This window comes from Castanea sativa, chromosome 7 (assembly GCF_040712315.1).
Source record: "Castanea sativa cultivar Marrone di Chiusa Pesio chromosome 7, ASM4071231v1".
NCBI lineage: Eukaryota > Viridiplantae > Streptophyta > Magnoliopsida > Fagales > Fagaceae > Castanea > Castanea sativa.
Genome location: NC_134019.1, coordinates 46373857 through 46399865, shown reverse-complemented (window position 1 = coordinate 46399865; position 26009 = coordinate 46373857). Strand labels below are relative to the sequence as shown.

At 36.7% G+C, this 26009-nt stretch overlaps 1 protein-coding gene across 1 annotated transcript; it reads left to right on the top strand.

Annotated features, from left to right (window-relative positions):
- Positions 1-4895: 4895 nt before the first annotated feature.
- On the top strand, positions 4896-6748 carry LOC142642505 (cytokinin riboside 5'-monophosphate phosphoribohydrolase LOG5-like). The gene is made up of 7 exons (XM_075816871.1): positions 4896-5134; positions 5303-5400; positions 5506-5536; positions 5731-5830; positions 5951-6021; positions 6109-6252; positions 6476-6748. Exons 1-7 carry the CDS (start codon positions 5021-5023, stop codon positions 6599-6601), a joined length of 684 nt encoding a protein of 227 aa, XP_075672986.1. The 5' UTR covers positions 4896-5020; the 3' UTR covers positions 6602-6748.
- Positions 6749-26009: the final 19261 nt, after the last annotated feature.

Genomic DNA, 26009 nt, shown 5'->3' with positions numbered 1-26009 from the left:
CGTTCCAAATTTAAGGATGAATGTGTTTTCTAGATTGGCTATGGATTGAGCAAATTATTGTAACTACCTTGGTAATGTAAGATGAAAACTTACTAAAAAAGGTTCATTGGTTGTTGCAAAAGGGCATGCTTGTTGCAGTATGCATAGGACTTGTGTGAAGACCTGTAAAAAGAAGTTCATTAAGATAAAAGAAATTGAGAAGACTCAAAAGATGAGAGTTTGAATTGAAGGTGATGATATCAAGAGGGTGAAATTCTCATTGCCTAATAGTGCTTCAGAAAAGGAGGTGATAGGTGATGAAAAATATGAAGAAGCTAAGGCTACATGGGATGATGATGAAGTGAAAGACTTTGGAGGTCTTGAGCAAGGGAAGCAATATCCTTTATTAGATATTGTTGAACCTTGTGGGAAGAGAGCTACTAGAGAACATCAAATTGTTAGTTTCAAAATAATTGAGCTTCTAATGAGGGGGAGCCAAAGGATTGGATTAAAGAAATTCAAAATGAAATTAATTTTTTGAGAATGAAAGGTATTGATATTGATGAAGTGTTCTCATGTTGGTAAAGATAATAAAGAAGGTTAAGTTTGGTGTCAGCTTGATTGGCATGGGTTCGAATTGAAGAGTTGGATTGAAAATCTCCTCTCATCAGTGGGCTGGAGGGGGAGATTGTTGGATGCATCAAGCACTATGGTCTAGCCCACATAAGAGTAGAGCTTCTTAAGGGGCTTGTCTAAAGTTAGCCGACAACTAGCCACATGCATGACAAAAATTCTAGTTAAAGTGGTGTTAGGAAGCCATCTTTTCCTAGGATTCATGTGTGGTGGTAGACTTGCTTATAAAAGCAAGGATTAGTATGCTGCATAAGGTAGATAGTAGCAATAAGGGCGTGTCACATTAGAAGAAAAATGTGCCGCATATTGAACAGAAAATAAAGAAAGAGGAAGTTGCACAAGAGAGTTAAGAGAGCAACCAAGAGGGAGCCGCTTAGAGAAAAAGTCAAAAGAGAGCTGTGCGTGGAAAAGAAAACAAAATGGAGAGAGCAAAGTTTTGCCACTTTTTAGAGAGATAATTAGTGTGTGTGTGAGAGCAAAGAAAAACAAAGAGGTTTTTCTTTAGCCGTGAGACACAAAAAGAGTGTGTGAAAACAAAGAAAAATAAGAAAATTTTTTCTTTAGTTGTGAGACATACACAAAACCTATTGTAATAAATTTTAAAATAGTAAAATTATTTAGATTTGTCCCATGATTTTTCATTGTGAGGATAAAAAGTTTTCTATCTAAATATTTATATTTTTGTGTGTGATTATTATTTTGATTAGATAGTTTTGGCAATAATATTAGTTGGGACTCGGGACCCAACAATGTCTTCAATCATGCACAGTAAACTTCAACTTTAATTTTCTATCCAAATAACACCCTTAGCGCAATTACAATATTATTCATAACCCAAAATTACAACATAAAGTTATCATGAAATTAGCCAACATTATACAACCTAAGAGCATCCACAGCAGTGGAGCTAAAAAATTAGCTTTTTAGCTTCACCAAAGGTTACTTTATCTATTTTACCTATACATATCTACACATATGCTGCAGCAGTGGATCTATTTTAGCTTTTAACATAATAAAATAATATAAACATCACAATAAAATAATATATCTCCTACAATAAAATAATATATCCCACAACTCAAAAAACATTCATACAACCAATCACAACCACCTTTACCATCAGCCACAATCACAACCACCACCACCACCACCACCAGTCCACAGCAGCAAAAAAAAAAAAAAAAAACCAACCGAAATCTTCAATCTTTTTCCTCAACCCAGACCAAACAAAATCACCAATTATAAACAAAATAAAAATCATCAATCATAGAGCTGGGCTTCGGTGAGGAGGACAGTGTCGGCGTGGGTCTGATCGGCGGAAGAGAAGTGGATTGAGGCGGAGGTCTGATCGGCGGATCGGCGGTGAATTGGCGTTGGGTGAGCATTGAGATGGTGGACAGAGGCGTGGGTTTGATCGGTGGATTGGTCTGATCGACGGAAGTGAAACAGAGAGGTGGGTCTGAGTTGATCGGCGGTGGGTCTGAGCTGAAAGGGTTGATCGGCGTGGGTCGGCGTAGGTCTGAGCTAAGAGGGCCGGCGGTGGTGAGCTTGAGAGAGTTTTGAGAGAGTTGAAAGGGTTGATCGGCGTGGGCTGAGGCTTGATCGGCGGTGAGCTTGAGAGAGTTGAGAGTTGAGAGCTTCGAGATGCTTGATCGGCGGTGAGCTTTGAGAGGGTTGAGAGAGAAAGAGACTTACTTGTTCGGTGACTATGAGAGAGAAAGAGAGAGGGGAGCGTGAATAAATCTGAATAAAAAAAAAGAGCGTATATTGTTTTTTAATCCCAAACTTGAATAATTTTTTTTTTAATTTTTTTATAGCTTTCAGCTACAATGCTCATGTATTGATACATGAGCACTGTAGCGCAAAGCTAAAAATATTTAGCTTTGCCTCCACTGCTGCAGGAGGACTTTTTGAATTTGAGTGGAGCTAAAATAACTATATAAATATTTAGCTCCATTGTTGTAGATGCTCTAACACAACCCAAAATACAGATGACACATTCGAATTCAAGCTCACGAGACATTCCTCATTTATTTTTATTTTTGAGTCCTGAGACATTCCTCATTAAATTACATTCATATAGTGGGGCCAATATATCTGAATCTTTAGTTGTCTCATCCCTCACTATTACTTTGGCTACAGCTGACACATGAATTAAAGAAAAAGGAGAGGGCATAATGAACTTGTCAGAGGTGCGTTAAATTGGGAACGTCTTAGATGAAGTGAGGAGCCCATCAGTCCTTCACAGACCTCAAAGACAGTGAGACCCAGTAATCCATTGACACCACACACACAGCCAGAATTGCAAAGCACAACCCAATTATAAGTTCTTCTATCACTTCAATAGAATGGGTCCCATATACCCAGCCCTATCCATCATCCAATCACAAATGGTGGCTTCTAGAGGTGAGGTTCCGTGTGGGCTCTACCTCTACATCTACATTATATACCACTGGGTATGTAGGAAAATAGGAGGAGGCTGCTTTGCTAAGTGCTAAACCCAACTTTCGAAAACAAAGTTTCAATTCCCAATTTCTATGCCAGAATTGATTGTTACTTGCAACAAGTCCCTTTCAATTTAGAAATTTTCACTACACTTTTTAGGTTGTAGAGTATAAACTGAACTATTGTAGGATGATTACTTGGGCGGCGCTTCGATCTCTTTCTTTCAATGTGAATAGGACTTTTAATCTTTATTCATTTCCTCGGCATATGTCATGCACATATGTAGAATTTCCTTTTAACTGGTCCAATATATCATAAATTAGGGGTCCAATTTTTTTTTTCTCATGTAGAGTAAGATGGTAGTATTTATGTAAAAGGGTGGTTATCATGAAACCTCTTGTATTGTATTGAACTTTTGCTAGGTGATTAATTAATATATGTGGTTAATTATCTATTGTTTTTACTATTGTTAAGATGAAAGGTTGTAAATAAAATAATAATAATAATAATGTTAGTAATGGATTATAATGAGGGTCAATAATAACTTGTTAACCCAATCGTTGTAAATTTATAAAAAAATCATGTGTATTTAGTATTGTTCAAAAGAAATAAGACTTAAAAGAATTATACATAAATAAGTAAGTCAATAAAGTAACTGAAAAAACTAATTCAAAGAAAGGCTAGATATACAAACTTAAAAAGGACAGAGACCACGGAAAATCTTTAACAAACATATCACGAAAATGTTGGTACTAAAATATTAGTTAAATCTTTGTCTTAGCATAGCCGAAAAAAACTAAAAAAAAGTGGACTAGATGTTTACTAATGATTAACTATACTTTGTGAGTACAAACCATCAGTTGTAAGATCAATAAGAAGTCGGTAATTATGATAATTAATCATTGTCATGATGATGTAACTTTTAATGAAGAACATTTAAAGCCACTGCAAGTTAATAATGTCACTGTATACTAATGACTCTTATAACCAAGCAAAAAATTGGTATTAACTTTTGTGTGGTGGTAGCATTAGCAACTTTGTAAAGTAAAGCCATTTTTAAACTACCAATCCCATGAAGTACCTTGAAATGCCTGATAAAGCTCTCTACTTGCAACAAAGCTGTGGATAATTGGTGGGCTTTTTTTCTTTTTCTTTTTCTTTTTTCAGAGAGATTTCTTGTGTGGACCGAAAGTCCGAAAGCAGCAATAGACTTTTTAAGTTTTTGGGGTTTTCATGGGATTGGCAAATTTGCAATGTGAAAAGTAAAAAAGAAACTTGTTGCATATAGTAAACGTAAATAAACTTTCAATTGGGTTTTTAATATTATAAATGTTGTTAATCTTTGATTTGATGCAGCGAGTCTCTCTGCACGTGTTATAGCCATCCAAGTTATGATTGCGTGCATTAAAAACGAGATAGAGAGAAAGAAAGAAGGACACTGTGGAGGCCTTATTGGTTTACCTTGTAGTAGTTGTAGGACTAGGAGGTGGGAGAGTAAATTCTTTTTGGTTCAATAAATTAAGATGCTTATGTTACCAGACGGAGCACGAAACCACCATATTCTGCCACTAGAGAAGGACACGTGTATGGCATGGGGGAGCAATTGTTTACAGAAATACAGAATTATAGACTATACCCACACGCACACTCCCTCACTGTTTCAATTGCTTTGCCTTTTTGTCTTACTTCATCCCTATCCATTCACTTCTTTTTTTTGATTTTTTTGTGTTTGTATTTGTATTTAATATATATATTTTTTTATTTTTTAAGATTTTCCATAAAGTCTGTTCCTTTATAGTAATATAGTATTTTGTGGAGTCTATATATAGTGCCTGTTCCACATAACTTGATGATACCCCAGTAGCAGTGAAGCTTCCTCTATCTTCATAATAATTTTTATTCCTTCTGTAGTGCTTGTAAACCAAACAGCTTATAGCCAAGTTGGAATCTTTGAGAGAGAAAAATGGAAGGAAAAGTTGTGAGTTCAAGATTCAAGAGGGTTTGTGTTTTCTGTGGCAGCAGCACTGGGAAGAGAAATTGCTATAGAGATGCTGCCATTGAGTTAGCCCAAGAGCTGGTACTTTTACTAGTTTACCTTAATGATTCACCATTCATGAAACTGAATTATAATCAGCTTGTGTCTGTGTTTGTTTTACATTTTTGTTTTCTATTTCGTTTTCAACTTGTTCTCTTGAGTTTTTTTTGTGGTGTATTAATATTATATGTTTATTAAATGTATGTGAAGGTGTCAAGGAGGCTGGACCTTGTGTATGGAGGTGGGAGTGTTGGGCTAATGGGTCTGGTTTCACAAGCTGTGCATCGTGGTGGGGGCAAAGTTCTTGGGTACTATATTTTCACTTTCATGAGTTTGATGTTTATGAAATTTTTGGGTCTTTTCTTTTTTAACATAGCTTACACGATTCTCTTTTTTTGGATTTTGGTTCGCAGAATCATCCCCAGGACTCTAATGTGCAAAGAGGTGCCTAATCTTAATCTCATTTGGGTTCTTTTTAACCTCTGAATTGTGTTTTGGGTTTAAAGTTTAGACCTTTTTAAAGATCCATGGTGTTTCTGTTTGATAATGTTTGGTAATTATTAGTTCTGGTTTTGAAGTTTAGACCTTTTTGCTTCATGGTGTGTCTGAAAATGCTTATGTGTATGGTGGAGCCATAGCTAACAGGTGAAACGGTTGGGGAAGTAAGGCCAGTAGCCGACATGCATCAAAGAAAAGCAGAAATGGCCCGCCATTCTGATTGTTTTATTGCCCTACCAGGTCCCATCTCTCTCTCTTAACAAATAATACTAATATGTACAAAGCTACACTTTAGCCTTTTGGTTCCCAAATAAAAATCAATGGAGCTTTTTTCTCTTCTCACCACTTTGAAACTTTCAGGTGGGTATGGAACTTTGGAAGAGCTATTGGAGGTCATAACTTGGGCTCAACTGGGTATACATGACAAGCCTGTAAGCATAAACAAATATTAATAAAAGTCTTTGGGGTGTTGTATTTTTTGCAAAAAAACCTAATTTATCAATTCCAAAACCATGTAGGTGGGCCTTCTGAATGTTGATGGGTACTACAACTCCCTTCTCACTTTTATTGACAAAGCAGTGGATGATGGCTTCATCAAGCCTTCTCAGCGCCACATCATTGTGTCTGCTCCTAATGCCAAAGAGCTTGTTCAAAAACTTGAGGTGGGTAAGGATAAAAGGGTTAGTTCAATATTTGTTTTTTTGCTTTTGTCATGGAACTTTTGTTTGTCTTTAGGATGTATCATATTTAGAGCATATGTTTGGAAAGGACAATTTGAGTTTTAGAGAAGGAATCTTTATCAGATTACCATCTTTAGTGTATGGTTCTTTTATGTGTGTTGTTTGCTTGTAAATGATGACACTGTATTTTGTTTGTTTTGATTAGGAGTACGTGCCTGTGCATGATGGAGTCATAGCCAAGGCAAGGTGGGAGGTTGAGCAACCACCACAGCAGCAGCAACAACAGGTGGGGTTCAATGCCACTACTTTGCAGACTGGGATCGCTCTATAAAGAGAGACATGTGAAAAGAAGGAAAAAAAAAGAAGTTAGGGAAAAAGGTGCTTTGGTTCTTAGCTTTTTGCTCATATTTTGGGTCATATACCAAACCATATCATAATGGTATGGTAAAGGTTTGATTGACTAATGGTTAAATCAAAATTGACAAAAAAAAAAAAGAGAATTTGGGTCATTTTGTATGTTTGCTAAAAACTTTAGGCCTAAATTAGATGGTTGTTTGGGGGGGGGGGGGGTGTTATGTTAAGCTAAGCATGTATTTCACTATTTTGAACTTTTAATTATGTACAAATATTATATAGAAAGAACAAGTAGTAAGATCCAAAACCCGGCTAGAGCTGCAGCTTTATTCTCTTCATTTCTTTGATTGCAATAGAGCAAGCAAGCATGCCTTTAGCTTGTGGGGCGCTATAATTCTCTCTTTCCTTGCTCTGCCAGTTTTTAAGGTACTGTTTGTGAGAGTGATGATTTATGAATTTGCATCTTTCTGAGGACATTCAAATGATGAGGGGGCTAATATCTATCCCAACAAAAAAGCAAAACCAAAAAGAAATGGTTGTGATTAGTGGACGTGTGGCCTCCTTTTTTGGCCTATCTTTAGAGGCAATATTTTTGTTGGGTTGGTCGACGAGGACTTAGTGGATAGTACTGCTACAGCTCATTTGCAGTGACAGGGGGCTCCTACTGAGTCCTGAAAAAAGCACTGTACAAAGAGAATACTCAAGTGCTAAGTTCCAACAATTTTCATTATACTTTTCATTATTGATGATTTGACAAATTATACGATTAGAGAAATATTTGTTTTTAATTTTATTAGTTTTGATTATGAATTAAGTAAAAGATTGTGAGAATACATGTTTTTACCATGATAAAAGTCTCAATTTTTGTGAGTATTCAAAGCTTGACTTGACAATGAATGTAAAATATTTAGGTAGAGTTGGACCTTGCTTGACAATGAATGTAAAATATTTAAGCACAGCTTAACCTTGAATTAGCTTATAAACGAAGCTTCAAATTTGAGCTCGTTAAAAGTCTAGCTTGATTTATTTGAGCTCGTTAAAAGTCTAGCTTGATTTGAGCTCGAGCTCAAATATCCTATTAAATTTTTAAGCTTGAAATCATATCCAATATATTATCAAGCTTATTATTATCAAACTTATTTGGTTTTTATGAGTAATCTTAAACTCTCAAATCTCAATTATTTAAAGTTTTTGTAAGATAGGAATATAATGGTCAAGCCCATAATATTCATGGCTCATATTGGGCCAATTACCAAGCCCACAATATTCATGGTTCATATCTGGCCAATTACTAAGTCCACAATATTCATGAGCTTATTCATGAACATTTTTTTTTTTTTAAACTTGGGCACGAGCTTGTTCATGAATTTTGTTTTTACTTGGACTTGGCTTGTTTATTAAACAAACATAAAATTAAGACTCATATTTGACTTATTTATGAGTAAACAAACATCAACCAGCATTTCATTGAACTAAAACTCCTATTTAAAAACGGCATGGATGATTTATTTATAGCTTTATTTCACTGTGAAACTAAGGATCAACACGATTGCCTGTTACTGAAATAACCACCAGAACATGATTTGTACGAAATCCTAAACAACTTTTTTGCTTTTTTATATTCAACATTCAGGACTGCAGTGCGTTATATTAGTTCAAGAGAGAGTTTTTGTTGTTGAAAAAGTGATTGGATTTCTTGTAACATGATTTGTACGAAATCCTAAACAACTAATTTGCTTTTTTATATTCAACATTCAGGACTGCAGTGCGTTATATTAGTTCTAGAGAGAGATTTTTGTTGTTGAAAAAGTGATTGGATTTCCTGTAACGAAAAGAAATTAATTAATTGATATCATAGTTAAATTTTATTATATTCAAATATAAAATTTTTAAAAAATCCATATGGTTTTCACTCGGTGGAAAGTGGGTGATTAAATATTAAAGAGGGTACCGTCTTTATGTATGACAAGGTTTAAAGACAGTATTATAGGCTGCACTTTTACAGGTCCTAGTACAATGATAATGATTTTACCGCACTTGCAATTTATCATTTATTTATCATAATCAGTCTCATTTTTTAATTTGGCATCTGATCTGATGTAAGCTTGATAATGGGAGACACTTTCACTTACACAGGATAAAGTGTAACAAGAAAATGAAATCTATGCTTTAAAGGAATTGTTGCATAGTTTAATTAAAAGATAAATTTTACAGATAAATTTTGAACTCTGAGTAGTCTTCAAAAGTGGATTTAAGTTGGGCCAGATACTATTTGAGGCTAATAAACATTAGCATTGGGAGTTCCCCAGTTGCTGTCTTACCAACCAAGATACTAAAAGTGGACTTTATCTAAGTATGGATACCTAAAATATTTTGGCCGTTGTTGACAGTAAAGTGGTATATATACAACCTTACTGGTAATGGGTTGTAAAAATAAACACATTTTAATGGAGTAAGAGTGAGAGAGAAAGAGGGAAGAGAGAGAATTGATTTGTTTATATTATTTGTTGGTATAGTTTATATTATTTTAATGAGTTGTATATAAAAATAGAAACTAGGATGTTGGGTGAATTGTAAAATAAGATGGTAAAATAGATAAACTTGGTTTTGAAAATGTATAAATAGACACTTTTTTGCGTCAATAGATGCTAATGCTCAACAAATTTTACATCGCATTTAGAAAAGCTAAGATGAAGATGAACTCTACACTATTTAAATGAATACAAATTTTATATATCATTATTTATGTTTTACTTTATATTCTACCAATGATAGTATATCATGTATTTGATTTTGATCAATTCTAAACCTTAATTATTTTATAAAAAGAGTAAAAATAATGTCATAAATTGTGATTGATGAAGTATGAAATAGAACACAAAAAGTTAGATAAGGAATTTGTATTCCTTGTGAACCACTTGATACAATAACCTACAATAAAGAGAGCTTGGTTGATTTGGTTAAGTGTTTTCCCCTATTTCTATATCACACTTGATATTTGATAGAAGTTTTTAAAGAATCAGGCATGTAAACTGGATTCAATCAAGCTAGTGGTCCTGCAGCTAATTAAGCATAATAGCAACTAGAAAGTGATTAAGTATAATAGCAACTAGAAAGTGATTTTGTGATAGGACTTTGACACTCAATATTTTTATAATTATTATGCTGTTCTCCCATTGAGCCAAAGTTCCCCACTACACGATTGATGAAGCTTTCATGAATTGGTAACTTGCCTTTCTATTGCCCTTAAAACATGTGGGGGCACACTAGCCCTTGAGATAAGCCAACCAGTCATGGTGTTTTATTGCCATCGTCTATGTCTGGTCCAAGAAAGTTATATAATGCTCTAGCATGGTTACCAAAAGAAGTATCCCATGGTCCAGGCTTTGGGACAATGTGACCACAGTTGGGGACCGGTTTGGCCTTTGCAGTTTGGTGCATGCCTTTTGTTCTTGTTGCTCTCACAGTTGGAATTTCCTTTGGCAAGGGCAATCATGATACATGGAGTAACTACCTTGATGGCCTTGTTCCAAGAGACTTATATAATTGTAGGTCAACTGCAAGTGTAGGGTGGTTGCTCTAACTGTAAGAGTAGGGACCATATGGTACTCATTAGTAATTGTAGCTTGGCATAAAGAAAAAAAAAAAAGAGCAATCCAATAAGTAAGGGGTTATAAAATGTGACACAATGTGAGATTTTCAGCAAAGAAAATTAATTAATTTTTTTTATACAAGTTATAAATTTTACTCTAACTTAATTTAAGTGTATATGTGTGTGAAATTACCTTCTAGAGACTTGAACCCTGGCTTTTGTCTCCCTCTTCACACCCACAAACAGTTATACTTGTAGAGTGACTATTGCATAGGAAGCAAAAAAGATGTGCACAAATTCTAACCAAGTAAATCATGTAAGCATTACAAGGAATTGGTTACATTTCAAGAATATTCGAAACACTTCTATTTATGCCAAAATTCCTTTTCAAAAGTTCTTTGTGCCTATTAATGTTTGTATCATTTCCTAGTTGGAAATTTTCCAATAATTGAGTAAGCACTAGTCATCTCACCATCACAAGGGACATATCTTAGATTGTTTAAATAAGGATATTTATTCCTTATATAGGTGAGCATATGAATTACAAATTTAACAACTATCACTAGTTTGAAACATTTTTTTTATTATTATTTATTTTAAATTTCAACAGTGGTAAGTAGGGGTGTTCATTTGTCTAAAGAAACTAACCATACCGCTCAATACCGGCCATCATTGACGAGGTTGATCACAGAACAGTGATTGGAATATGAAAGAGGAAAACTAACTCGGCAAGCTGATATGACGGACCACACCAATGCGCACAAAACCAATTTACTAGATGAGTCCGTATATCCTTATAGTGAGTAGGGAATTTGAGGCACTAACCTCATCAATGCGTACAAAAATTTTAAACCACACTCTATCAAAGCATTTATTATCTTATGTAACAATTACCTATAAAAACGTCTCTCATAAGAAAAAGAATGTCAGATGCATCATGCATATGTAAGCACCCTCCCTTTCACAAAAGCCTAAACCTCCTAAGTGTGAAATCTAATTGTACATAAACCACTTTCAATCGAATACAATTTCTCATACACTCTTTTATTTTAAAATTCAAGTGATGGAAGTTTTTTATTTTTGACAATCGACAGTATAATTCCATTCCTTTTCATTCCGAGAATACTCAAACTTAAATCCATGAACCTCTTAAGCTTTTAAGACTTAGAGAAGTACCAACTCGCCCAACGTAACGGTGACGATGAAAGTTGAAACACACGCTAGGGGTGCAAATCAACCTCTGACCTCATATATAACTAACTAGTCAAGGGGTAGAGTGCATAAACAGTAGTGAGAGAGTTGGAGACCCCTCAACAACTCTACCTTTAGTTTGGCAGACTGATTGAGGAATGTTGGTAATCAATATCATTACTTCCTGACGTAAAAGATGCATGTCTTCTGCTTAAAAGGCTACTTTGTAGCCCCATCCATTTCCCACCACTATCTCCTCAAACTGACAACACATCTTTAAGCCCCACTGTCTCCTCCATTCCTTTTTTTTCCGTACACCTGGTCATTCATTCAAAAACCGAATAGTCTCAGACTATGTATTGGTTCAGACTGTTCAGTCCACAAACCTTTAAAACTTGTTTTCCAAATAGTGAGAAAGACCCTTTGTGAACGGACCACATTCACATCTGGAAAGGACTGTAGATATTATTAGACTTTGCACCAGTGGTTCAATTTCGATCACAAATAAAGTTCTGTTCAAAATAATAAAGGGGTTGAGAGATCAAAATAATAATAATAAAAGGGTTATGTAATATGTAATATCTGCAAAGCGAAATACCTTTGTAATTAGGCACCGCTGCAATGATTAAAAAAACAAAAACAAAAATAAAAAAACAAAGGGCACTGTTGCAACATTGATATAATTTTGTTTATGTATATTTGTTTATTATTTTTTCTGATAGAGTATTAAATATATAAAAAAAAAAAACTTTATTAATTAAACTAACTCCAACCCACATTTTGTTTATGTATTTCTTTTCCTAAATTTTGTTGTAAGCCAAAATTGAGATTGATATATAGGTTATATATATAGTATGACTTTAAAAAAAAAAAATATTTATAATGAAAATATAGATTTTGACTTACCTAGACTCTTTTGTAAACTTGTTTAAATTTATAATGTCCTTTCGCGAGAAAAAAAAAAAAAAAAAAAGAGAAAAGAAGAAAGAAGAAAGAAGAAAGAATGGGAAAGAGTAAAATGAACAGAAAGAAAGAGAATAAAATCTATATTCCATGTTTTTTCCCCTTTTCGGACAACAGAGAAGTAATGGTTCTTTTAATGGAATTAGGTGTGAAACATCAGTTTATTCATATATTAGAAAATAGAATTAAAGTAAAAAATATATGTATATTATTCCATTATGTAATTCTTTTATAAATTCACAAACACACCGCATTCACTCTCATTTCATTTCATTATAACTTTTTAACTTTATTTTGTCAAGAGTCATATATATCAATAATATATATATTTTTACTTTCTTTACAAAAGCGTTATGTTCAATTCTCTCCCACTCATTTGTTTTGAAAATTGATTGTATTAAAAAAAATTCTTCTTTTTTTACTAAATTGCAAATTATGCCCTATAAATTTGAGTAAATTTTTATTTTTACTTCCTAAAATTTTTACTCTAAGGGGCAAAATCAAAATTACTTCAAATTTTAAGGGTGTAAATTATAGTTTAATATTTTAATTAATTTACAATTATAATAGCATGATTATCCTATGGTGATTGGTGAGTAATATCAACGAAATTCAAATACAACAAACTTGAGTTTATCTTTTGAAAAAAGATATTGTTTATGTTACACATTTTATGAATTTTTGGGGTTATAAATGAGTTAAGACAAACTAAGTTTTTAAAGTTTAAAAATAAAAATACAAGAGTTTATTACCAAACTAAATTGCATGTCCAACCATGATTCATTTTCTCGTTGAACGAGTTTGATCTTGTTCATGAACTACTTGATCTTTTATTCTTCTTTGTTCATTATTCAGATTACTGATAAAATGCTTTTTTTTTTGTGGCTTTTTTTTTTCAACTTCAATTACTCATATCTATATTCTACTCATTGAACCATTGTATATTATACTCATTGAACCATTGTATCATGAGTTCAAATTTGGTAAGGATGGAGTGTAAAACCCATATTTTACACCATCCAATAAGAGATTATTTTATCAATATTTTACTTAAAATTCAATACATCCCACCATACCTAATAACATCTTAATAAACTCCTATTTTGGTTGAATTTATATATAGATATCAGAATTAATTGGGTGTGGTTGGTTGTGCTTAGTTTTATATATATAATAAAATGATGTGACGTGTTAAGATTTGAGGCTAAAACATGAGTTTTATACTACGTCCTTACAAAATTTAATATTTTGCACGTTACTCTAAAAATTGAATATAATAGTGACATTTATCGTTTACATGTTACATTTAGCAGATGTGAAGCAAAAGATAACAGCTAAAGAGAGTGCTGATTCTGTATGACAATCAGAAGGAGAAGTCAGCAATGCAGAAGAACAAGAGGAAGATGATGAGGAAGAGAGAAAAGAGGTAGAAGAAGAAGAAAACGAAGAAGATGAAGAAGGAGGAGAAAGAAATTTCAGAACAAGAAAATCCTCTTTTTTTTTTTTCGTCGACAATAAGTAGACGCTGAAGGATTGGCATGAGCCCATTTTTTTGGGCCGAAGGATCAGGCCCGCCTAACCACATTTTGGACTAAACCCAAAAAAGAAAAAAATAGTAAATGTTAATTTTATATATTCTTGACATTTTGAATCACTGTGACTGAAATTTCAAGATTGGCACAAAATTGTAGTAAAAATAAGCGTCACATTGTGGAAGCTTTTAGTTTTAGTTTATTTATTTATATTATAACTAGCAAAACCCAAAGTGATGCATGGAAAAATGTAATGTAATTACATTTTTTATTTTTATAAGTTTCATTTAATGGAACATATAATGTATTTAACAATAATGTGTGCGTGTCTATATATATATATATATATATATATGAAAAAAATGTAATTTAAAAAAAAGATTAAGATTACATAATTATAATATTGTTGGATATAAATGGAGAAGAAAAAAAAAAGAACATCCTCATTATAACATTAAGTTTAAATTATTATGCATGTTTAAAATTGTAACATATTTTTCCCTTTACAAATATAAGTGTAATGCCTATATTATTTAAACTTGAATTTTAAGATAATATTTTGAATATTCATCATTTTTATTGTTTCTTTAAGGACCATATTTCTAATTTTCTAATGTTTATTTTTTTTTAACTCAAAACTAAAGATTTTTATTTAAATAGAATAAAGTTTCATACTTTTCAGCCCAAAAATTAATTAAAAAAGAAGAAGAATTTTTGGGCCCAAAATTGAAATTCAATCTATAAAAGAATCAATTTAAGCCCAATTAGAACAAAATGGAGCGAAGTAAACCAATCAGACCGAATGGATCAAACTGGATAGAATTGGGATAAGTGGACTAAACTGGACCGAATGGATCTAAGAGGACAAATCAGGATGGAATGGACTGAATTGAACCAAATGCACCGAATGGACCAAAGTAGACTGCTTCAGCTTTAAGATATTTATACTCCTATATAGATATAGATAACCCGTGCTTCGTTAAAAAACTACAAGGATATAAAAGAAAGGGATGCTATATACAATTAGAGTAACAATTAAATATAACTCAAACAAGAGCCTTAGTTGTTGGTTAAATAGTAACCCAGTCCACATATGGGCTATGGTTCGAACACTGGTCTGGTGCTAATCTGTACTAACTTGGGTGAATGTAGCATGAGTGTTCTGATCAAACTGATAGCAGGTTCAATTTGGTGTCAAATGAAGTTTGACAAAAATAGATCTAATGGCATAAACAGCATGAGTTTTAAACCATTTTATGATCTTCACTATAACATGGTTTTAACTTTATCTTTCTAACATTTATTTATAAAGTATTATATAAGTTGTCAACAACACAGATTCTTATCTGTTCGTGAAAATATATAAAGGCATTTTTCTTTGCCAGCTTTGATAAATTTTTAATTTATTTTGCAGGGAAAGAAGGGCCTCTGGCCATCAGACTTGTAAATTTTGTTGAACCTGCAGTTATGGACTGATGGTAATCAAGTCCTAGAAGCATCACCATGATTGGCTCATGGTCTTGGGGGACTTACTCTTGACTCTTGAGTACTCTTGTTGACACTTTTTATTTTTAAAATTAAAGATATAAAATTTGAACATAATTCTTTTCTCTATTTTTTTCTCTCAATATTAAGCAGTTCATTCTTGTTTAAAAATCTATGCATATTAGTGTTCGGTAGGGATGGTAATAGGATCAGATAGGGTTAGATCATGAGTGTCTATTCTTGTTTTGCTCTCTCTCAATATAGTAAAAAGATGTATGAAGTATGAATGAGATAGATTGAGGAACGGTGATGCAAATACATTTTGTCATTTCTAATAAGGTAATATGGGCCCTAATAAAAGTGAGAGAGGCCATATTGTAGGGGTAGGGTATAGGAGAGAGAGGGAGAGAAGAGTTTTTGGAGGTAGTAATTGGATATGTATAAAAAAAGTTTAATTTTAGTATAAATATTACACTATAATTTTCATATAAAAATTAGGTATGTGTAGGGAAATATCCTTGAGGGATGAGGAAGACGTTTTGCCATCCCTAGTGTTGTTTAGTAACTAGGGTGTTTCATTCTCTGTTTTTTGAGATGTTTATTCTAGTACTTGGTTAGGATTCAATTTGGAATTTTGTTTGCGGCCTATTTTGTACTTTTTCTTTGAAATGAAATTCACTTGTTCATAACAAAAACTACTGCACTTTCCAATAATTCTTGATTTATTTTCTCCTATAACAATCCACTCCATGCTGACATTGACATGAACCACAAATGTGACACATTTTTTGGATTTGTGTTTAGTGTAAATAATTTCATTTTAAATTGGTTCAACTCGCTTTAATACGATTAATAAATTGGTCAATTTTGTATTGACCTACTTAACCTACCATCAATATGAAATATTTTGATTATTATTCATGTCTAGTCAAGTTGACTCGTGTTGACCTAATACATTTAACACATATAAGTAAATGTCATTTTATCCAAAATAGATTTGAACTTTGAAAAAACATTGAGTAACTAAAATAATTGTAATTGTTATTCTGATAATTTTTTTTATTATTAAAACTTTAACATCTCTAGTCATTTTTCTTATATTGTGTATTTCCTAAATTTGGATAGAATTTTTTTTTTTTTTTGGGGGTTGAAATAAAAACTTTTAGATTATATGCTGTTAATACTTCAATTAATATTAGTGCAAAATAAAATTTGTATGTAATTATTATAATTTATGTGATACAAGATATAACAATATCTAGATCATTTTGTGTTCTAATTTTTTTTTAAATGGATTGAAATGAATCGCATCCATATCAACCAAAGTACAGCTTGTTTATTAAGCATGTTATTTGTGTGATGTTGTGTTAACTTGATTAATAAACAAATCATATTAGGGGTTTCAAAGATTTTGATATAATTATTAAGTTGATTATGTTTGAGTTGACTAATTAAAAATTCCTACCTCAACACGGCATAAACGTGAACGTGAAGTTAAACCATTGGAAAACCTATCTTGTCAGTGGGCTGTGGCGCAGCCCCCGTCCAATGGGTTTAGGTTCATTTATTCAACCCAACCAGAAGTCCAACAAGTTTTGCGTAGGCCTGCCTCGTTGTCAGTTTACACCAGGCCCAAATTTAAATATTACAGTACTTCAGAATCTGCATAGTTACACACTTTTGTATTTTAGGTATAGTGAAGAGTCAAGAGTCCAGAGTCAAGAGTCAAGACACTTTTGGTTTAAACTTCAATCAATCGAACATTGCACATCTTTGGTATGATGGTCACTCCACAAGTATAAATGCTTGTGGGGTGTGGGGGCAAGGGCCGAGGTTCAAGTCTCCAGGAGGGAGCTTCACACACATATACACTTAGATTAGGTTAAAATAGAATTCTATCTTGTATATAAAAAAAAAAAAACCTTCAATCGAAGAATGTCATTTGCTTATCTTAGCTTAATTTGCTCTTTGATTTTGTAAACGAAGACTTCTATTCTAAATATAGTGTAAGTTAGCATATGACTGCATGTTCAACTAATGTCTAAATTAATTTATCATCATTTATGTTTTCTAATTGTCCAACTTTTTTTTTTTTTAAATTTTTTTATCTTGAATTTATATACTTCATCTTTATTTATTTATTTATTTTTTTCCTTTCTCTCTCCGATTGTTTGAAAGATTGTATCCTTCATTTGCCTATAGAAATAATTACCATCCCTACAGGTAAATAATTCAAGGTATTCAACATTGGGTCAATTGCGGTCATATATTTTAATTCTCAAAAAGAAAAAAAATGTCGTCATATTTTATGTCATTATATTTATATTAATAAGATCAATTAAAGACAACAAAAAAACACACGAAAAATTGGGTCAATCCTTGTCATATCTTACGACATTATGTTAGTAATTTTTTTAAAAAGAAAAAAAAAGTAACAGTATTTTAAATGGACAAAATTTAGGATACAACTTCTTTTTAAAAAATTAACGTTACTATATATTTTAAAAAAGAGTAATGCTACTGTGGGGGGGTAAAAAGATCCTGATAGGAACATGGGCCTTTTGGGCCGTGTTAAGGAGGGCCGACCTGACCCTGGGTTTAGAAGTTGTTAATACTATGGGTCGGCCCATGCGCCGAGGATCCGAGGACCCAGCCGAGGGTGAGCTTACCCTCGGGTGAGCACCGAAGAACTCGAGATTTCATAGTAAAGGTTAGGGGATGGCACAGTTAAGGCCAATGGTTAAAAGGGGGAAACCCTAGAATGCCCCAGAAGCACCGGTGTTGAAGAAATGTCAAAGATAAAGGCTGCTACCTCCACATTAAAGACCCTGCACCTACCACCCTGGCCGCATTAATGGGGAGGTGACACTTGAACAGTGAAAGGGAAACTTCTAGTTACTGTTCAAAGGCACTAAGAAAAGAAATATCTAGGCTAAGGGAGGAGTTGGGGCAGCACGTGTAGAAAGTATTATAAAAAAAAGAGTATTTAAGGGAGGACCTAGAACAGAAGGAGGAGAGGACTTTTTGTAACCTAACAAGAAAAAAAAGACAAAGAGAGAGAGATAATATAAGAACAGCTCTCGGCTTACGTCCGAGGAGACCTATTTACGTTACTCCTTGCTGTTTCCAAATACCGCCAATCTTTAGTTTGTCATTTAATCTTCATTCACTTCTAACCTGGGTTTCAAGCCCACTCTCTACAAATTTTTATTGTTTAAGGCTCATTGGGCCTGAGCCCATATCTGTTCTTGGCTCCAGGTGCAATTGTGCACTTACAATTGGCGCCGTCTGTGGGAACCTAGTCTAGAAGTAGTAGGGATATTATGGCAGGCTTAGGCTCTCACCATGCAGAGTCACAAGGATCACAACCGGAAGATCATTTCGAACGTCTTGAACATCTTAGGGATCGTGAGGGAAGCGTCCATACAGAATACCCAGGGGCTAGCCATACTCAAGGAGGGGGTAGCACTACCCACGATGAGGGCTCTAAATCCATGCAGAAGGAAATTAATCGTTTAAAGAGGAAGTTACGCCGTGCTAAACGTAAGGTTTCCCCGTCCTCATCTAGTTCTTCCTCAGAGAAGGATAGGGGAGTTGGCTACAGTTCAAGGTCATATTCCCCCACTAGCGCAACATCCTCCGGCGAGGAGGACGACCAATCAACTCGCAGACGTAAGAAGCTTCGTTCTAGGGGCTTGGGCAACGATACCATGAGTAGAGCGTTGCACCAACTCTCTAAATCTCCGTTTTCACGGAGGATTGAGAGGGGGAGGCTTCCCAGGAGGTTCACCCAGCCCACCTTTACCATCTATAATGGCCGGACTGATCCGGTGGAACACGTGAGTCACTTCAACCAAAGGATGGCAGTGCACTCTCATAACGAGACTTTGATGTGTAAAGTCTTCCCCTCCAGCTTGGGACTTGTGGCTATGAGATGGTTTAACGGTCTCAAATCGGGGTCTGTGGGCTCGTTTGGGGAGTTAACTAGGGCATTTGCTTCGCGCTTCATCACGTGTAGCAGAGTCCCTCGGCCATTGGATTCGTTGCTATCCATGGTCATGAAGGAAGGGGAGACACTGAAAGCATACTCCGACAGATACTGGGAGATGTTTAATGAAATAGATGGCGACTTTGATGAGGTGGCGCTTAATACCTTTAAGGTAGGCCTCCCTACTGATCACGACCTAAGAAAGTCTTTGACGAAAAAGCCCGTCCGCAACGTACGCCGTCTTATGGATCGTATTGATGAATATAAAAGGGTAGAGGAAGACCAGCAGCAAGGAAAAGGAAAGGAGAAGGTTATCCCGCAGGAGAGAAGGGATTTCAGGTCGGACCGATATCACAACAACAAGCCGAGGAGGGATTACTTCGGACAATCCGGCTCGGCAGCACCCAGGCTGTAAATACTGTGTTCCGAGAACCAGTGCATCAGTTATTAGAAAAAGTTCGTAAAGAGCCATTTTTCAGATGGCCCGGCAAGATGGCAGGGGACCCTGCGAGAAGAAATCAAAACCTTTTCTGTCAGTACCATCAGGATGTGGGCCATACTACTGAGAACTGTCGGACCCTGTGGAACCATCTGGAGCAGCTCGTCGGTGAGGGAAAGTTAAAGCAGCACTTGTGTCAGCCCACTGGGCAAGTAAGTCAAGTTGGTTCGAACAACCAGAGGAACAGTTCATCTCGGCCAGCATTGGGAACAATTAATGTTATCTTCGCTGCACCTGGTAGGACCGGTTCGGGTCCCACTAGGATTATGGCAGTTTCTCATCCGCAGGCCGAGGATGTAGGTAGCAGGCCGAAGAGATTAAAGAGCACTTTACCTGTCTTGGGTTTCTCCGAGGAGGATAAAGTAGGGACTATCCAGCCCCATGACGATGCTCTTGTGGTTACCCTCAGGATAGGGAATTATGATGTGAGAAGGGTGATGATAGATCAAGGCAGCGGTGCAGATATCATGTACCCTGATCTATTTAAAGGACTGAGGTTGGAGTTGGAAGATTTAACTCCTTATGATTCTCCACTTATAAGCTTTGAAGGAAGGGCCGTTGTGCCGAAGGGACAAATCCGTCTACCCGTTCAATCCGGCACAGAAACGATTGAGGTAGATTTCATTGTGGTTGACGCGTACTCTCCATATACAGCCATCCTCGCCAGGCCATGGCTGCACGCTTTGGGAGCTGTTTCTTCCACCTTACATGTTAAAGTGAAATTCCCCTCGGGGGAGCATGTTGAGGAAATCCTTGGCAGCCAGGTAGTTGCTAGGCAATGCATATCGGCTGCAGTGCTTCGTCAGTCAGAAATGGAGTCATCAACCTTGCCCATCCAGGAGTCATAGCAATTAACAGCTCCGGAGGCACCTGGAGCGATGACAGAAGATGAGGCTGTCTGCGAGGAGTTAGAGAAGTTTGTAATAGCAGATGATCCAGAGAGGTTCTTCCAAGTTGGCATACTTCTGCCATACCAAGAGAAGATGGAGTTGTTGGAATTTCTGAAGGATAATTTAGATGTCTTTGCATGGAACCCCTATGAGGCTCCAGGTGTAGATCCGAACTTTATTTGTCATCATTTAAATGTCAATCCGGCCATTGTTCCGAGGAGGCAGCCACCTCGGCGATCTTCCCGAGAACATTCTGAGGCTGTGAAGGAAGAGGTTCTTAAACTCAAAATGGCGGGGGCTATCAAAGAAGTTTTCTACCCTGAATGGTTGGCTCATACTGTTGTCGTTAAGAAGAAGAACGGCAAGTGGAGAGTATGTGTGAACTTTACTGATTTGAACAAGGCCTGTCCTAAAGATTCGTTCCCAATGCCACGGATTGATCAACTGGTAGATGCTACTGTCGGACATCCTCGGATGAGTTTTTTGGATGCCTTCCAGGGTTACCATCAAATTCCCTTGGCGTTAGAAGATCAGGAGAAGACTGCTTTCATTACACCAACCGGGAACTATCATTATAAGGTCATGCCATTTGGGTTAAAAAATGCTGGGGCTACTTATCAAAGAATGATGACCCGAATGTTTGAACAGCAACTGGGGAAAAACATAGAAGTATACGTGGATGATATGGTGGTAAAGAGTAAGACGGTACCTTCGCACATGACAGATTTGGCCGACACCTTCCGGATGCTGAGGAAGTATAAGTTGCGCCTTAACACCTCCAAGTGTTCTTTTGGCGTGGGATCTGGAAAGTTCCTAGGATATATGATCACTCATAGGGGCATAGAGGTGAACCCAAGCAAGGTGTTAAGGCTATTCAGAATTTGCAGCCGCCTCGGAACCCAAAAGAGATTCAAAAATTGACCGGAATGGTTGCTGCGCTTAATAGATTTATTTCTCGGTCAGCTGACCGGTGCCGTCCTTTCTTTCAGTTGTTGAACAAGTGGAAAGGGTTTCAATGGACCGAAGATTGTGAGTCAGCTTTCCAACAGCTTAAGCAATATCTTTCTCGCCCGCCCATCTTATCTCGTCCTGAGGTGGACGAGGTTTTATTCGCTTATTTGGCCGTGGCTGTTCATGCGGTGAGTTTAGTCCTTATAAGGAATGAAAATGGAGTGCAGAGACCAATTTACTACATTAGTAAGTCCTTGAATGAGGCCGAGGTGCGCTATTTGCCCTTGGAAAAAGCGCTTCTGGTAGTAGTCCACGCCACGCGCAAACTTCCTCACTATTTTCAGTCTCATACTGTGGTTGTTTTGACCCAGTTGCCTCTCAAGGCTGTGTTGCGTAGTGCTGATTATTCTGGCAAGGTGGCAAAATGGGGAACCATTTTAGGAGCCTTTGATGTTAAATACAAGCCTCGCACTTCGGTGAAGGGGCAGGTCCTCGCTGATTTGGTGGCAGAGTTTACTGAACCATTGTTAGAAGAAACTTCAAAGGAAGCACACATGGGTGAAAAATCAGTTGGTGTGATCACAGCCGTATCGCCCTCGGCTTGGAAAGTTTATGTGGATGGGGCTGCTAATCATAAAGGGTCTGGGGTTGGACTTGTTCTAATGTCCCCTGAAGGGATTGTCTTTGAAAAATCTTTGAGATTGGCCTTCTCGGCTACTAATAATGAGGCTGAGTATGAAGCAGTCTTGGTAGGCATGCGAATGGTACATAAGATGGGTGGCAAGGAAATCCATGTGTTCTCGGACTCTCTGTTAGTGGTCGGCCAAGTCATGGGGACCATGGAGGCTAGGGACCCCAGAATGCAGGATTATTTGGCCCAGGTTAAACGTCAGCAAGCTGAATTCGACTCCTTTGTCTTAGCTCATGTCTCTAGGAGTGGAAACACTCATGCAGATTCCTTGGCTACATTGGCCACATCCTCGGCTCAAGGTCTACCAAGGGTTATTCTCGTTGAGGATCTGGTAGAACCTTCTCTTGTAACTGCTGATGCACCTCGTATCCATCTAATAAGGCCTGGTCCTAGCTGGATGGATTCGATCATATCTTTTCTTAAAAATGACATCCTTCCTGAAGACAAGGTCGAAGCAAAAGGTACGTCGAAAGACGCCGCGTTTCCGGTTGTCCGAGGACCAGAAGTTATACAAACGATCCTTTTCAGACCGTATTTGTTGTGTGTACACCCCGAATCAACAAATCATTGCCGGAGGAATTGCATGAAGGAATTTGTGGGAGTCACACTCGGGGGAAGGTCCTTAGCCCATAGAGCCCCGACTCGTGGTTATTGGTGGCCTAACATGCAGAGGGAGGCTCGTGACTATGCCGAAAATGTGATCAATGTCGAGATTCGCCCCTAATATCCACCAACCCGAGGGGTTCTTAACCCTCTCTCCAGCCCTTGGCCTTTCGCGCAATGGGGCTTGGACATTGTAGGGCCATTCCCGAGAGCCGCCGGAAACAAAAGATGGCTGCTCGTAGGGACAGACTACTTCACTAAATGGGTCGAAGCTGAGCCCTTAGCCAATATCCGAGATGTTGATTCCAAGAAGTTTATCTGGAAGAATATTGTTACTAGATTTGGTATACCACATACTCTTATTTCGGACAATGGCGTTCAATTTGACAGCAACGCCTTTAGGCAGTACTGTGGTGACATGGGCATCACAAATAGATACTCTACCCCAGCTTATCCTCGAGAAAATGGACAGGCCGAGGCCGTTAACAAGGTCATAGTCAACGGGCTCAAGAAGAGGTTGGATGATGCGAAAGGCAGATGGGTAGAAGAGCTCCCTCATGTCCTGTGGACGTATCGGACCACTCCGCGCAGGTCCACTGGAGAAACGCCATTCTCTATGACTTATGGAGCCGAGACGGTGATACCATTGGAGTCTGGATTTCCTACTCTAAAGACAAGTTCTTTTAGTCCAGAGAATAACAAGGAACTTCTAGAGAGAGATCTTGATTTACTTGAAGAACGGCGTGAGGCAGCTATGGTCCAAATGGCTTATTATCAGCAGAAGCTAAAACAAGGACATGATGCCCACGTGAAGCTAAGGCCACTTGCGCCTGGTGATCTTGTACTAAGGAAAGTTGTAGGCACTTCTAAGAACCCAGCATGGGGTAAGCTAGGACCTAACTGGGAAGGCCCCTACCGCATTGTTTCAATAGTAGGCATAGGGTCGTATAGGCTAGTTGACCTGGATGAACGAGTTGTACCACGTCCATGGAATGTAAATAATCTTAGAAGGTATTATTATTAATCAAATAAGCTTTTGTCAATTAATGTTTCAAAGTTATGGCTAGCTCTCATATTTGAAGTTACAATTTTTAAGAATCAAACAGAAACTTGGTTAAGTGTAGTCCTCGGACCACAAACCTTGTGGAAATTGATGTCTTATCATTTGTTAAACAGAACCTTAGTTATGCCGGGTCTTCGGACCTCCTACTTTGGGAAAATTAACATTTGAAGTTACAATTTTTAAGAATCAAACAGAAACTTGGTTAAGTGTAGTCCTCGGACCACAAACCTTGTGGAAATTGATGTCTTATCATTTGTTAAACAGAACCTTAGTTATGCCGAGTCTTCGGACCTCCTACTTTGGGAAAATTAACATTTGAAGTTATTATTTTAACGAATCAAACAGAAACTTGGTTAAGTGTAGTCCTCGGACCACAAACCTTGTGGAAATTGATGTCTTATCATTTGTTAAACAGAACCTTAGTTATGTCGGGTCTTCGGACCTCCTACTTTGGGAAAATTAACATTTGAAGTTATTGTTTTAAAGAATCAAACAGAAACTTGGTTAAGTACAGTCCTCGGACCATAAATCTTGTGGAAATTAATGTTTTATCATTTACAGTTACAATTTTGAAGAATTAAACGAAAGATTGCTTAAGATTTATCTTCGGACGATGACTTTGACTAAACTTAACTTTTGATTGTGTCTGGATGTTGATACCTTACTGTTTATTAACTCGGACCTTAAGTTTCATATCTTCAAGTGTTAAGCAATTTTGTATAAGGAATGGTCCTCGGATCTTACATCCTACTAGAAACAGTGTTATGCATAGTAAGGGCTTAATCATTATATGAAGTCCTCTTTCCTTTTTAATCAAGGCATTGTTCAAACGTATTAACTATCTCACCTTGTATTAAATCTTTAGTAATACACGCATGACTATGTGGAAGTTATGATTGTGCCATCCTTGGAGTTAGATTTTTATACTCTGAGAAACTTTTGATGTGACTTAATGGGAAACTTTTGTGATAAGTACAAAAAAAAAAGAGTAAAGTAGAAACAGAGACAATCCAAGTGAAAAGTAAACGAAATCGTTCTTCATTAATCAATTGAGTATGCATTACATATAATTCAAAACAAAAAAAAAAAAAAAGGAAAAAGAGAAGCCCTAAGCTAAGTCCTAAGCTGTTGGAGGAGGATCTTGCTGAGAGGTGCTAGTGCCCTCGGTCTTTCTCAACTCCAGCTCAAAAGGAGTCATAACCTGTTTTCCTTTATCCGCTGTCTTCGTTGAAAGGACGATGGGTTCCATTGTCTGGCTTAAATCCTTCTCTGCATCCCCTCCTCCTTCCTTCTCTTTGTTGGAACCAGAAGGTTCTGTAGGATCGGGAATTTGCTGTGGGACCATCGGAGGTAAAGCAGGAAGAGTCGTCTCAGGGGTAGGGGCAGCAACAGGAGCCTCTTCAATCTCCTGTATATCTAGGGGAAGCCAAACGTTCTCGGACTTCCTCAAATCCGAAGATTGGGGAACTCCTGCTGCGTTTAAAGCTTCCCCCCATACTTTTTGACAGTATTCGCGGCATAAAGCCGCGAACTCCTCTGTCAGCTGCTCCTCGGTGGTTGCTACCCCTTCATCGAAACTTGCCTGCTTGGCAGCTTGAAGAGAGAGTTGGAAGGAGCTGGCTTCTTCCTTCATCAGCGCCGCTGCTCCTTCAGATCCGAGCACTCCCTTTGAGCTTGGGAGAGCTCTTCATCTCTTTCACGAAGGAGCTTGCGCTGTCCTTCTATCTGGGTCTTCATAGTCTTTAAGTTTGACTCGACCCCGTTTTTCTCTCTCCTCAGCTCCGCTACCTCCGAGGTCAGCTTCTCATTCTCGGCAAGGGCTATGCCCAAGGACTTCTCAGTCTCCAACCTAATTTCGAGCTCAGTTCTGGCTACTTTCCGAGTGTCTTCAATAAATTTTTCAGCTACAAAGACCTCCTGAATAGCCTGCAACAAAG

Coding starts and splice junctions, on each gene's coding strand:
- LOC142642505 (XM_075816871.1), top strand. CDS start 5,021: ATGGAAGGAAAAGTTGTGAGTTCAAGATTCAAGAGGGTTTGTGTTTTC. Junction 5,401..5,505: donor GGTGGGGGCAAAGTTCTTGG/GTACTATATTTT, acceptor TTTGGTTCGCAG/AATCATCCCCAGGACTCTAA. Junction 6,022..6,108: donor TGGGTATACATGACAAGCCT/GTAAGCATAAAC, acceptor AAAACCATGTAG/GTGGGCCTTCTGAATGTTGA.